At 38.0% G+C, this 15,285-nt stretch overlaps 1 protein-coding gene across 1 annotated transcript in view; it reads right to left on the reverse strand.

The window, feature by feature from the left end:
• Window positions 1-15,285, reverse strand: part of INTS7 (integrator complex subunit 7) — a 75,302-nt gene that overhangs the window by 8,250 nt on the left and 51,767 nt on the right. Inside the window, exons 17-18 of the mRNA XM_036756685.1 lie at window positions 10,756-10,888; window positions 6,423-6,521 (exon numbers count right to left, since the gene is read on the reverse strand). Of these exons, the coding sequence (XP_036612580.1) occupies window positions 6,423-6,521; window positions 10,756-10,888 (232 nt within the window). The remainder of the gene's footprint in view (window positions 1-6,422; window positions 6,522-10,755; window positions 10,889-15,285) is intronic.

The following is a 15,285-nucleotide window of genomic DNA, read 5'->3' on the forward strand; positions in this document are numbered from 1 at the left end:
GCAAAACTTAAATTTTGTGTAATCAAAATTATCCCTTTTACCTCTCATGAACCTCTCTACTTCTTGTTTGGTAATGATCTCTTTCTCTATCCACAGATCTGACAGATAATTTCTTCTATGCTCCGCTAATTTGCCTATATCACCCTTTATATCTAAGTCATGTACCCCTTTTGAGCTTATCTTGGTATATGGCATAAGACGCTAGTCTAGGCCTAGTTTTTGCCAGACTACTTCTAGTTTTCCCACAAGTTTTTGTCAAATAGTAGTGAATTCTTGCCCTAATGGCTATGACCTTTTAATTTATCAAACACAAGGTTACTGAGCCAAGACAAATTTCCATATTCATGGGTATATTAATACTAGTTTACTGAAGATACAAAACAATGCAATACCAATCAAAGGTTTCTTTGCCTCCTTATGAGAAAGCCTTTGTTCAACCTCATCCTAGACAGATGCAAGCTTAATGGACCCCTGTTTCACCTGAGAAGGACAGTGGAATAGTAATTACAGAATGTACATATGTACCCTCCTAAGCTTTCACTGGGAATGAGTTACATAAGTTTTTACATTCTAATGTTCGATACTTTTGATCTTAAGCAACATTTAATACATAAACCTTGAATGACTACAAGGAGACTCAAAGTTGCAGGACTATTTTACACAGATGTGTTATAGTGTAGATGACAAACAATTTAAAATTAATGTTTTGCATGTCTGTTCTAATACTTTCAATTAGGATATGCTATCTTTATGTTTAATGGGTTACAACTCATACTATTTTGGGGGGCAGCAAGGTGGTGTAATGAATAGAACGCCAGGCCTGGAGTCAGGAAGACCTGAGTTTAAATCCAGCCTCAGACACTTTCTAGCTGTGTAATCTTGGGCAAGTCGCTTAACAAGGTCTGCCTCAGTTTCCTCATCTGTAAGATGGGGAGAATAATAGCACCTACCTCCCAGAGTTATTGTGAGGATCGAGATATTAATTGTAAAGCGCTTAGTATAGTGCCTGGCACACACTAAGTGCTAAACAAACGTTAGCTATTAGCTATTATTTTGAGGACTTCACAAACTACATAGAACTAAAAGCTTAAAAAGTCTATTGATCTTTCTAATGTGAAAATGAATCTATATACCACAAGACTGATATTTTTACAACACAAATTTGATAAAACAAATGAGCAATACTGAATTTTATTTGCATACATATTACCTGGGGACCACAAATTCAAATCAAAGACACTTCTCCTGACATAAGTGAGTTCTCAAAATCATGGAAAGTTTCTTTAAAATTTCATCTGGCATATTAATAAATTAGTAACAAAGAAATTACATACTACATTAAGTTGAGGAAACATCTAAACGTATAGTAACACTATTTCTTAACAAGGTAGGGGAAGAAGACAATTTTTGTTCTAATAGTACTAATTGTAATTCTGTTTTATTAAGCAGCAAACTTTAGTTTCTGAACCTGCTAAGACTTGTGCCAAAATCACACAATAAGAGAGCATCGTGGAGAAAATTCACTAGAATGCCCATCTCTCTGAAATTTCATTTTCCTCCCTTTCTCAAAATATTTTTTTAAAAAATTAGTTACTAGATTTTATGAGTGGCTTAGGGAAGATCACTCACTCTAAAAAGGAAGGCACTTGGTATTCTGTTTAACTATTTTAGGAATAGCCAACTCTAAAAAAAAAAAAGGTAGAACATATCTGACATGCAAGGATAATTTTTTCCACTTTACAAAGACTTCCACTCAGGTTCTATACCTAATTGTGTACCTAATTGTGGTACAGAGATAATCTTTGAATCCTCAAGGCTCTGCCAGAAGGGTAGAGGCTCTGGCAAACTTTACAACACAATGGAAGAGCTCTGAATGTGACTGGCCAAAGATTGTGATTACTGTCCAAGGACCAAACCTGAATAGCTAAGAGTGGACAAGCTCTGGCCACTCCTTGATACGAAATCTTTGGCCCTGGCAATTACAACGAAACAAAAACATTAAAAATGGCCCTTGCTCTGTGAAGCCACCTACTACTTTCCAGTCAGCCAAAGTGAAGGTGGTGAAGTAATGGAAAAAGAAATCAACCAATAGCAACCTTCCTGCTCTAAACAGAGCTTCTGCTTATATCAGAAGACTTAGAAGTTGTCACTAAATGGAAGAATGTTTTATAGGCTCTCCTCAGAAGAGTAAATAAAGGGAGCGGCAAAGCTGGTTTATTAAACATCCAAAGGCAACAAAAATGTCATTTCAAGGTCATGTGAACATCTCACCTTACAGTAGTTATGATGTTCATCATAATACAAACAAAAAAGTAAAAAAAAAAGGGGTTAACTTTTTATTTTATGCAAATATCCACTGCAGAAGATAAAGAAATAAGACCCTCTAAACCAGAGCTTCTTAAACTTTTTCCATGAGTGATTTTGCTGCCTAAACCAATTAAGTATATACACGGACCTCCAGTGATTTTAAGGTAGGTACCCCCCAAAATGGGGAAAAATTTGTTGGGTAACACTCTTGGGAATTAAGAAAGCTGCCTACTGTACATCTTGAACTGGGTGTCCCATACACCTCTTAAACTCAACATATACAAAACTGAATTCATTATCTTTCCCTTGAAACCCTTGCCTCTTCTTAACTTCCTTATTACTGTCAAGGGCACCACCATCCACCATGTCTGTTTGTTTATCTATCTTTACATCTATCTATATCTTGTTTGCACCTAGATGTTTTCATGTTGTCTCTTTCGTTAGACTGGGAGCTCCCTGACAGCAGGAAATGTGTTTTGTCTTCCTTTGTATGCCTAGCAGTTAGGTTAGCACAGTGCCTAGCACTAGGTGCTTATTATGCATGTTGACTTAACAGCTAAGGTACTATATTTGGACTCTTAACACTTAACACCTTTATTACCTCAATACCTGACTATATCGAGTAAAAAATAACACTTCAGAAGATGAAATCAGAAAGAACAGATAGACCAGATCAATTACACATTAAAGAAATTTGTGCTAGAGGTGTCTTAATTTTGAAGGCACTCAGAGATTGACTTAAAAGGTAGCTCAGAGAAAGGAAGATATCAAACTAATGGGGAAAAAGGAGGTAGAATAGATAAAGATAGCAGTATATCCCAAGGAGGCAACAGAGAAGACATCAGTATCTATCAACCTATAAGCCTATCTTCTCATTTCTGTAAAATTTTTATGACTGATTTATTATACATATACTAAAGATACCCTTGATGAAAATATGAAAGATTACATAAGTTTTTGCAGACAATTTCCTACAGTTAAGTAATCTAGCATTTTATTAAGCACCAAGTTTGTGCTACACAGTAGGGATATACAGAGGCAAAAAATAGTCTCTACTACTCTCGAGGAGCTCACAATCTAATGGAACATGTAAATACCTAGGAACAAACAACCAAACACCCACCTACAATAAATTGGAGACAATCAACAGAAGGAAAGCATGAAGATTAAGGAAGACCAGGAAAGGTCTAATAATTTAACAAGCTCTCAGTTTAGCGTTGGATTCAAATCCTGGTTCTGACATTTGCTATTACAGCGGACCCCAACTCCACAACTGCACAATGAACTAAAAAATGTGAGCGAAAAGAATACAATATTCTGTTGAATTTAAAATTTCAAAGGAAGAAAAAAAGGGCATTTGATCCCATAGGACAAAATGCAGCCTTAAAGACTTTCCTCCAACAAGTTGTCTCTCCTGAATATATTAAGATCATGCAAGATTCCTGGTTAAGTACAATCAGAGGTAAGTTAGTTCAATGATCCTCTAACAAACTCAAATTAGGCACAAAAAAGGGGGCTATAGGCTCACCAATGGTGCAATGAAAGATGTCCTATGAAGAATCCAAATTAAAGAGGGATTATCTATAGATGATGAGGTTCTCCTGGGTCTTCTACTTACAGATGATGTTGTACTAATTGCATTAATATCCCAGCACTACTCTAATACCTACATAATGATATTCATAGCCAGTAATTGCTTGTTAGACATTTCAAATCGAATATTCTGGATCATCTTAAATTCATTATCTTCCAAACGTCCCTATATCTATCAAAGGCACCACCATTTTTGCAGTTTTCCTGTTTTGTAACCATAACATTATCCCTGACTACTTATTATCATTATACATTATCCTATCAGTTGCCAAATCTTTCCATTTATAGTTCCACAATATCTCTTGTATCTCTACCTTCTTTTTACTCATCATTTTAGTTCAGGGCCTCACAGCCTTTTACCTAAGAGTACTGTGAAACCCCCTACTTAGTTTCCCTGACTCAAGTCTATTTTCTGCTTCAATCTATCTCCCACACTGCTGCCAAAGTGATTTTCCACCATGTCACTCCCTTACTGACCACGTCACTCCCCTACTTGATTAACTACAATGGCTTCCTATATTGTCTCTAGGATAAAATATAAACTCATGTTTAGCTTTAGAAGTCCTTCAAAATCTGGCCCCAACATTGCTTTCCAGACACACTAGACATTACTCTTCTCCCACACCCTATGATCCAGTCAACCTGGTCTCTCTGTTCCTCAAAGTCAACAACTTCCTTTCTCCATACCTTTGCACTGCTGGTGCCCCTTGCCTAGAATGTAGCCCTCTCTTGACCTCTGCCTCATACTTTTGTTTTTAGATACTACTCAACTGCTACTTTCTACATGAAACTTTTCTGGAACTTACCGGCTCAAACCTTTACTCTTAAACTACCTTGTATTCACTCTCAACCACCTTACAGTCTACTACTTTGTACTTATCTGCCCGGAGAAATATCAACAATCTCAGATGTGCAGATGATACCACTCTGACGGCAGAGAGTGAAGAGGAATTAAGGAGCCTTCTGATAAAGGTGAAAGAGGAGAGTGTAAAAGCTGGCTTGAAGCTTAACATCAAAAAACTAAGATTTTGCAACTGGCAAGTAGAGGGAGGAGAAATGGAAGCAGTGTCAGATTTTTTTATTCTTGGGCTCAAAGATCAATGGTGACTGCAGCCATGAAACTGAAAGAAGCTTGCTCCTTGGAAGGAAAGCTTCGGCAAATGTGGACAACACACTAAAAAGTAGATACATCACCTTGCTGACAAAGGTCCGTGTAGTCAAAGCTATGATTTTTCTAGCAGCAATGTATGGCTGTGAGAAATTGGACTATAAGGAAAGCTGAGAGCCACAGAATCAATGCTTTAGAATTATGGTGCTGGGGAAGACTCTTGAGAATCCCTTGGACAGCAAGGTCAAATTAGTCAATAAAGAGATTAATTCAGCCTCATTTGCTGAAAAGTCAAATATTAAGGCTGAAGTTTAAATACTTAGGCCACAGAAAGAGAAGATGAGACTCACTAGAAAAGATCCTGACTTAGGGAAAGATTGAAGGCAAAAGGAAAAAGGGATGGCAGAGGATGACATGGATAGATAATACCATGGAAACAACAAATGTTAACTTGGACAGACTTCAAATGACAGTGAAAGACAGAAGGGCCTGGTGTGCTATGGTCCACAGAGTCATGAAGAGTCAGACACTGAATAACTGAAAAACAACAAAAATACTTATATATGTACTTATTGTCTTGCTGTTAAAATGTAAGGAGAATAAAAATTATTTAATTCTATTTCTACCCTGAATGCATAGCAATGGTGTCTAATTATTTGTTAACTGATCAATCAAAAGAAGATTAGTAATTCACATGGTAAAAACCAAATGGATAAAGAATGCATGTTGTCCAGAATATGACACACAGTTGCACAGTCTATCTGAACATATAGCCTTTGAGATGGACAGTAAACTAAGCCAGAACTGAATAGGAAGAAGAGGGCAAGCTCAACTATAGTTGGGAAATTGTACAGCGCTTTCAATAATCTCTAGTTTCTCTGTGGGACTAAAACTCATCACTTTAACACCAATATTCTCCTGGTGATAATGCAAGGCTACAACTTCAAGAGGAATGGTGGGTGTGAGCAGGCTGTAGTGTGTGATGGTAACTTGTGTTCAACTGTGCACTTAATCATGGGATTGGTATAAACCTAATTATGAAAGTTGTTCAGATACAAAAATTGCAACTGCCACCCTGTTTGAAGGCTTCCTGGGATGGGCCCAGAGAGGAAAGTCTGGTTTACTCACACATTTGTCCCACAGCTTATGACATTAACATGACATGAAAAAGGGAAGGACTAAGTCCCTCCAATCCTCCTCCTCTGCTGTATCACCCCAAGGTGTAAGACAAAAAGGATGGCCAGAGTTATCCATATATTGACAGCGCAGAGAGGACACTCAAGAGACAACTGCCACTACCAAATACTTAGGAAATAATCAACTTTTATAACTCTAATAGCAAAGCATTAACTAAGCCAAGCTTTGAACAAATTTCCTTAATATGTAATTTTGGATCCCAAGAAAATTGTCTTACCTTAATGCTGGTAGATTGTAGTTTCTGGAAAAAATATCTCTGAAATGAAAGGGGAACTTTCAGCAAGGCAATGATAGCATTGCAGAGGCAAGCTGTGTGCTGCAATAAAGAAAACCCAATGAAGTCAAATCAGATGAAAAAAAAAAACCCAATACTGCCAATCAACAATTCTTCCATGAAGATAATTAAAATGGGACACACATTTTAATTCAATTCAACACTTTATGGACTAAATACTACAAGAAAGGTCTTGTGCTGGGTTTTGGGAAAATAAAAACAAAATCAGAATATGTTCAGCCCTCCAGAAGCTTACTTCTCTTGGGAAAAACAAAACAAAACAAAACACAGCTTAATTAGGACACTGCCCTAACACAGGAACTGTAGGTTTCTGTCAAATCTTTCTGGTCAAGATGTACAGACAGACATTTTTACCTAATTAATTCTCAAACATTACAACAGGAGAGAAGAAATCCACATCCTTTTGGGTTCAAACAAAGAGCACACCTATTTTTTATTTTGGAATATGGTACCAGTTTTAATGTTTTCATATAGTATAAATATGTGGTCAGTCAATAAGCATTTATCAAGCACCTACTATGTGCCAGGCACTGAACTAAGTATAAGGACTGGGGATAGAAAAAGAGGCAAAAGACAATTCCTGCCTTAAGGAATCAAATGGGGGAGACACAGAGTAAATTACTATGTACAAACAAGCTATATATGGTAAGATTGGAAATAATTAAAAGAGGGAAGGCACCAGAATTAAGATGGGGTTGGGAAGGGTTTCCCGAAGAAAAATGGCATTTTAGTTGGAACCTAAAAGAAATCAGGAAGTGGAAATGAGGAGGGAAAGCATTACACACATGGGAGACAATCAGACCAAATGAAGTGCCGTGTTCATGGAACAGTTAGGAGGCCAGTGTCGCTGGAATGAAAAATGTGTCAGGGAGAGTAAGGTATAAGTAAGAAGCCTAGGAAAAGTAGGAAGGGATTAGGTTATCAAGGAGTTTGAATGTCAATCAGAGTACTTTGTATTTACTTCTGGGGGAAACAGGAAATCAGTGGAATTTATTGAATGAGGGTGGGAGGTGACATGGTTGGACCTGAACTTTAGGAAAATCATTTTAGTTGCTGAATGAAGAATAGACGAGTGGAGAGAGACTTGATGCAGGCAGACCCACCAGAAGGCTACTGCAATAGGCCAATAATAGGAGATGAAGGCTACCGGGGCTGGTGGCAGTAACAGAGGACAGAAGGAAGTGTATTTGAGAGATGTTGCAAAGGTAAAACTAACGGACCATGGCAACAGATTGGATATGGGGAGGTAAGAGACAGTGAGGAGTCCAGGATGACAGCTAGGTTATAAGCCTGAAGGATTGGGAGGAGAGTGTTGCCTTTGATAGTAATACAGAACTCAAGACGGGGTGAAGACTACTGAAAGATAATGAGTCCAGTTATGAACATGCTGAATTTAAGATATCTACTGAACGTCCAGTTCACCAAAAGGTGGCTGGAGACGTGAGACTGGAGGTCAGCAGAGAAAGATTTGAGAATCACAGAGATGGTAATTAAATCCATGGGACCTGATGAGATCAAAGTGTATAGAGGGAAAAGAAAAAAATAGCCCAGGATAGAACCCCAAGGGACATCTATGGTTAGAGGGCTTGATCTGGTGGACAAAGGAGACGGAGGAGTGCTCAGATAAAAGGAAAACCAGAAGAGAGCGGTGTCCTAAAAATCTACAGAAAAGAGAGTATCAAGGAGAGTGATCAATGGTGGCAGAGGCTACAGGGATGTCGAGGAGAATGAGAATTGAGAAAAGACCAATGGATTTGGCAACAGAGAAATCATTGGTTACTTTGGAGAGAGAAGTTTCAGTGGAAGAGAGTGACAGAGAGAACATGGAGGCATCTATTGGAGAAAGACTCTTCAAGAAGTTTAGCTACAAAGGACAGAAGAGAAACAGGATATTAGCAAGGATGGAAGGACCAAGTGAGTTTTTTTTCAGGGTAGAGGAGACATGTGCATGTTTGCAGGCAGTATGGAATACGCCAATAGAGAGGGAGAGATGGAAAATAAGTGAAAGAATGGTAGTGACAGAGGGGGAAATCTGTTGGAGTAGACAGGATAGAAGCTTTGGTAAGGAGTTTTAGGTCAGCTCTTCAGGTGAGACAGGTGAAAGACAGCAGCAGAAGGCATATCAGTGATATGAGATGAATAAAAGGGTACAGGAGGGTGAATGGCCTCAATTTTTTTCCTGCAGAAGGCAAGGTTCTCAGCTGAGAGGGTGAAGGGAGGTTTGAGGAAAGGTGAAAAGGTGCAAAAGAACCATTGTGGAGAGTGGTATAGCGAGTTGATAAGGGAGGTATAGGAGAATTGTCTAGCAACAGTGAGGGCCCAGTGGAACTTGTGTAATATAAATTTGTAGTGGACTCAATCAGAATGGTTGCGTGATTTTTTCCACTTTCATTCTGCAATACATGTGTGTGTAAGACCAAAGGCAGCAGATAGTGGGAGTCATCCAAGGCTAAGACTTACTTGGCAGGGCACAATTACCAATATAAAGGGGCTAGAGATTCAAAGGGACAGTGCAGTATTGAATTGGTTTGCTAGGTAAAGAGGGGAAAAAGAGGAGCGAGCAGCAAGGGCAGGGGAGATAGTCTGGAAGACAACTGAGGGGTCTTGATGTAGATGAGATAATTTCAGTAACCCTGGGCAGATAGAAAGGTGAAAAATCAATAGACTATGGTCAGATATGGGGATTTTGGAATTCTTGTACATGGAGGTGATGCATTTGTGGCTGATGGCAAGATCAAGGATACGACCATCTTTGTGTGTGGCAGAGGTGGAATGGAGTAGGAGGTCATGGGAACTGAGTAGGTTGAGGAATTGAGTGATTAGGGTACTCGAGGGAGAGTCAGTTTCTATGCTGAAGTCCCCAAGTATGAGGACAAGAGTTGGGAAGGGAAGAAAAATTGTGAGTCAGGTACCAAACACATTGAGAAAAGGATGTAGGGGTGGGATGGTGACCTGGAGTTTGTGGATAACACTGATGTGAACGTCAGTGCTCTTCTGTCCATGGTGCCTTCCTCAACACCATATAAAAAGGTATGATGGAAAGAGTGAGAATAGATATGAAAGGAGAAAGAATAGTGGCTGGCACAAATTCTCAAGCCTACAGCCTCAGTCTGGTAAAGTTTTATTTCACTCTCTCTTATTTCCATTTACAGTCCTACTAAAGCCATGAGTCCACAGAGACTGAGTAAGCAGTGGTAATTGGCTTGCAGATTCTCTGTGTTTGTGTATTTTGGCTATCTCCTATTCTGTCACTTAAAAAACATTAATACTTCATTTCTAAAATAAGGTTTCAAGGAATGAAGCTAAATTCTGAGCAACACATTTTTCCACCCAGAAGAAATACACAGTGATCTGTTCAAATTTTAGAGGTAGAACTGTCACTGAATTTTCAAGCTGAAAGGACCTTAGAGATTATTATCTGGTTTAAGCTCTTCTTTAAGAGGTGAGATACTAAGAGACAGAAACAGCTTAGTGACTTTTTGGAGAACAAAACGGTCTAGAAGGTCTAGAATACAATTTCTGGACTCTCAATTCTGTGCTTTTTATACGAGACAATGCAAATCTTCATCCTGTGGACACTGCTAGGCCCAGAGTTCTGCTTCACAGCACAATAGCAAATAAGTCTGTCTGGACAGACAGCTGTCTATCCTTATGTGAGCAATGTAAAAATGGAATTCTAATATCACCTAGGCAGTTTTTTACTCTGACCACAAATTCTGTAAAGACAATTTTGAACTGCTAAAATAATCTTTAGGAAGAATTTTAAAAATGATTTTAAACTACAACTAACTATTTAACTTGTACAAATGGCAATTAGAAAAGAATTTGTGATTGGACAAATAAGGCTATTATTCTAAGGAATTTAGAATTCAGATACTATGTCAAGATTCTGGGGTCAGAGGATAGCAGATTTTGTGCCTACAACACTGATATTTAGTGTTCAGAACAATATATATTTTTAATTTCTGATGACCAGACAGAAGAAACAAGTAGCTAAAAGAGATTTATGTTTACTTGCTCCTCCATTTCTATTCACAGTTCTATATATCTCAGGGGATAGGATTAGGATTAGAATGAACTTAAATTAGATTAGAATGGTGGGAATCCATTCATGTATATATATTGTATTTTCATATTTTAGCTATATTGATTCGATACCTTGCTAGGGTAATATGGTTCAACTTAAAATTCATTTAAGGGCAAAAGATCATTGTAACGAATAATTCACCAACATGGTAAAAATACTGCTACTTGCCATATAAGAGACAGGGGCATATTTCCGGTTCAGTGATTCCACTTCTTCTAAGACATGATTATATACAGACATCATTCTTCTTTCATATTCACTATCCGCATGTGCTGATCCAGTGGAACCATATTCCTGGAAACTGAAGAAACTCTCCAATCAATCAGCAAACTGATTAAATACTATATATAAGGCATCACAATAAATGGTCTAGGGCAGAGGTGTCAAACTTGCAGGCTGTATATGGCATGGAAGTGCAGCCTAAACCAGATTAAAATGTCACTGAGAAATGTTTAACAAAAATAAAGAAAAATAACTTCTAAGTAAATGTGAGGACAGTAGGGATCCATTTCTATTTGAGTTTGATACCACTGCTCCAGGGGATATAAAGATGAATAAACTACAGTTCCTGCCTTCAAGGAGTCTAGGAGAATGCACCTACTGGGGCAAGGACTCACTACTGAACAAAAACAAGATGGGAAAACTGGAAAGCAGCCTGGCAGAAACTAGGTACAGAGCAATATCGACACTGTATAGCAATCAGTTTCAAATGAGTACATGACTTAGACTTAAAGAAACTGCCTGGTAGTCTATGTTTTGAGAAAAGTTCATGACCAAACAAGAGAAAAAGAGAGTCACAGAAGGTAAAGTGGACAATTTTGATTTCATAAAATTAAAAAGTTTTTGTCCAAACAAAAACAATGCAACTAAATTTAGAAGACAAGCAACCAAATGGGAAAAGCATAGCAAATTTCTTGAATAAAGGTCTTATTTCTAAGATATCTAGGGAATTGAGCCAAATTTATAAGAATAAAAGCCATCCATGTATTAATAAATTGTCAAAGGATATAAACAGGTAACTTTCAGAGGACAAAATCCAAGCTATCAATAACCAAATGAAAACGTCTAAATCACTAATAATTGTCACTCTGTCGTTTCAGTCACGTTTGACACTTTGTGACCACATGTGGGGTTTTCTTGGCAGAGATACTGGAGCAGTTTGCCATTTTCTTCTCCAGCTCACTTTACAGATGAGGAAACTGAAGCAAACAGGGTGAAGTGACCTGCCCAGGTTCACACAGCTAGTGAGTGCCTGAGGCCAGATTTGAATTCAGGAAGATGAGTCTTCCTGATTTCAGGCCCAGTGCTTTATCCATTGCACCACATAGCTGCCCACTAATAACTAGAGAAATGCAGATCACCTCATACCCTTAAGATTAGCAAAGCTGACAAAAGTGGAAAGTAATAAATACTGAAGGGACTGTAAGAAAACAGGTACATTAATGTATTGTTGCTATGATTTGGTCTAGTCATTCTGGAAAGGAATCTGGAACTATAAGCTATGCCCCCAAAGCTATGAAGAGTGCAAATTCCTTCTGACCCAGCAATACCAATACACAATATTATATGCGGGTATGTGTGTGTATCTATATATTTATTTTCCTTCACTCATTTAGTTATTTATTTTTTACAGCAGCCCTCTTTGCAGTAACAATAAAATTGAAAACCAAAGGGGTACTATAAACTGGGAAATAGCTGAGCAAGTTAGTGTATATTACTGTGACATTATACTATTGTGCTATAAGAAGTGATGAAGAGGATGGCTTCAAAGTTATCTGGGAAGACTTATATGAACTGATACAGACTGAAATGAATAGAACTAGAAAAACAATTATCCAGTAACATCAATCTTGTAAAAATGAACCATCTGGAAAGGCTTAAGAACTCTGATTAACAAAGTGACCACCCACGATTCTAGAAGACAGACGATGAAGCATGGTACCCATTACCTGTCAGATGGATTCATACAGAATGAGACTGTAACAATACTATAAAGACAATCAGTCAATTTCAAAAGCCTTAGAACTCTGATTAATACAATGATCAATCACAATTCTAGAGGACTCATGATGAAAGAGGCTATCCACCTCCTGATAAAGATCTGTGTGTGTATGTATGTATGTATGTATATATTTGGAGATGACCAATGCATAAATCTATTTTACTTGCTTTCTCAAGAGGTGAAGAGAGGGAAGAAGGGAAAGAGAGTTTTTTTAAATTGGACAGTTATGTGGCACAGTGGATAGAGTACTGGGCCTGAAGTTAGGAAGACCCACCTTTCTTACTAGCTTACTTATTAGCTATGTGAGCTTGGGAAAATCACTGTGTGAGCATGTTTGCCTCAGTTTTTTCATCTGCAAAATGAGCTTAGCTGGAGAAGAAAATGGCAAACCATTCCACTATCTTTGCCAAGGGAACCCTAAATGGGATCATGACTGACACTGATACTACGGAACAACAAAAGGACTTGAATAATAATAAAAGCCAATGTGTACACAGTACTTCAAGGTTTGTGAAGTGCTTCATACATATAATTTCATTTTATCCTCATAACAATCTTGTGAAATATATTTTCATTTTACAGATGAAGGAACTGAGGTTCACAGAAGAGAAGTGACCGGTCATCCACTACAGCCATCACCTCCATTGCAGGACAAAGCCAGCTTTCGGCCCTACCTTGCTTGACCTCACTTCCTGGATATCTAAGGCTAAACCAAGCACATCCCTTTTAGTTCCTTTTTATTTTTGTCTTTTTTCATTAGAATGTAAGCTCTTTGAGAATAAGGTCAGCTTGGTTTGCTCTTTTTGTGTCCCCTAGTATTTAGCACAGTGCCTGGCACATGATAAGCACTTAAATGCTCTATCTCATATTACTTTTGAAGAAAGGAATATACTTTGGATAGGTGGGAGGAGGAAGACTGTGTATGTGGGAAAAAAGAGAATGAACAGATTTGTTTATCCATTCCTATCACCATGAACAGACAAAATAACAATAGCTAATAAGAGTTGACATTTATATAGCATTTTAAGGTTTGCAAAGTGCTTTACAAGTATTATCGGATTTTATCATCACATCCTGGGAGGTAGGTGTTATCATCATCCCCATTATGTAGATGAAGAAACTGAGGCGGACAGGTTAAGTAACTTGTCCAAGGTCACATATCTGTTAAGTGTCTGAAGTCAGGTTTAAATTTAGGACTTCCTGACTCAAGTCCGGCTGTCTATCCACTACCACTTACCCTCTGGTTCAGGAATGGAGATCTGGCATAGTATACAAGTCTGGAAGACAGTTGAGTAGGCAAATCTGACTGAAGCAAATAATTTGCCCTGGGAGCAGTGGAATATGAAGTTTAACCTACAACCATCCCCCCAAATTTTTTTTCAAAAAAATCTTAAAGTTTAAGAGCCATATTCCTGCACTCTATATGGGTTCAAAGAGAGAGGGAGTGTTTGAGAACAGTACTTATAGGTAATATGTTAACTTAGACGTCTAAATGCTGCACATCAATTCTGTATACAATGAATGCATGAAAATACACAATGAAAATTCATTTATACCATGATTTTTAAGGAAAACTCCAACAAAAAACCAATGTGACAAGAGACAAAAAGTCACTTGCTCATAGAGACCAGATCTTAACGCACCCTGTTGTTCCTCCTAGGTCAGGGTTTCCCAAACTGTGTTGTGTGGCACTTTTGTGTTTATGACATGTTAGGTAAGGGATCTAAAATGTTAATGCTAGTGAGACATCCGTCCTCAGCTGGCTGAAGGGTTATGGTTATGCTAAGGCATGGGACCCTACACTTCTCCATTTGGGCTCTAACCCTGTTTTAAATGGCCAGGGTCTGTACGAAAGGCGAAGCCTGAGATGAGGTACTGCTCACCCTTGATGACCACTTCCATTCATACACATGGTTTTACTCTTTTCCTACCAAAAAAGAATAAAGAAGCAGCTCAATTATGCTTGCAGTTTACTTTGATAAAACATCGGTCTTCTCTATGTCCTAAAGTCCAGCCATGGCTAATGTACCCACTCTCTGAATGGCCTATAGGGTTCTGCCATTAGGAGTTTGGTCAATATGCTTCAAACCTACGTGTTCTTAAGCTAAATTAGTTTGGGACATAACATTCTGTGGCACTGCCAAAGAAGTTATCTTTCCTATTTTCTTTTTTCCCCCCAATGGAAGCCAAGACAGAGTTAATAAGGATAAACAAAGAATGGGAAAAGAGGGACAATAAGGGACACAATAGTTTCAATAAATACGTAACAAAGTTATATTCAATTTGGTTACTTTTTTATGACAAACTCATTATATTTTGTTTTTCCTGATATATTACTTAAAGAAAAAAACAAACATAAGGTAGGAAGTAGATAGCTGCACCCTCACTTTATAATTGTGACAGGTTCATATGAACACAGAAGTATAGACACAATAGACTTCTGAAGTCACTTAATCCAACTCATTCTTTTCACAGCCCAAAGGGTTTAACTGACTTGCCCAGTCACACTGGTCACAAGCATGAAAACTATTTATTTCAACCCGGGATGTCTGATTCCAAATATGCTTCAGGGATCTGTGATTTAGTTATTGTAAAAACTCCTCCAATGATGACTACAGTCCCTCTATAAGACTGAGTTGTTTCTTTTAAGAGTGCTGTGGCTAAAAAATTCATCTCCTGAAGACAGGCTAAGTATC

Source organism: Trichosurus vulpecula, chromosome 4, assembly GCF_011100635.1.
Source record: "Trichosurus vulpecula isolate mTriVul1 chromosome 4, mTriVul1.pri, whole genome shotgun sequence".
Taxonomy (NCBI): domain Eukaryota; kingdom Metazoa; phylum Chordata; class Mammalia; order Diprotodontia; family Phalangeridae; genus Trichosurus; species Trichosurus vulpecula.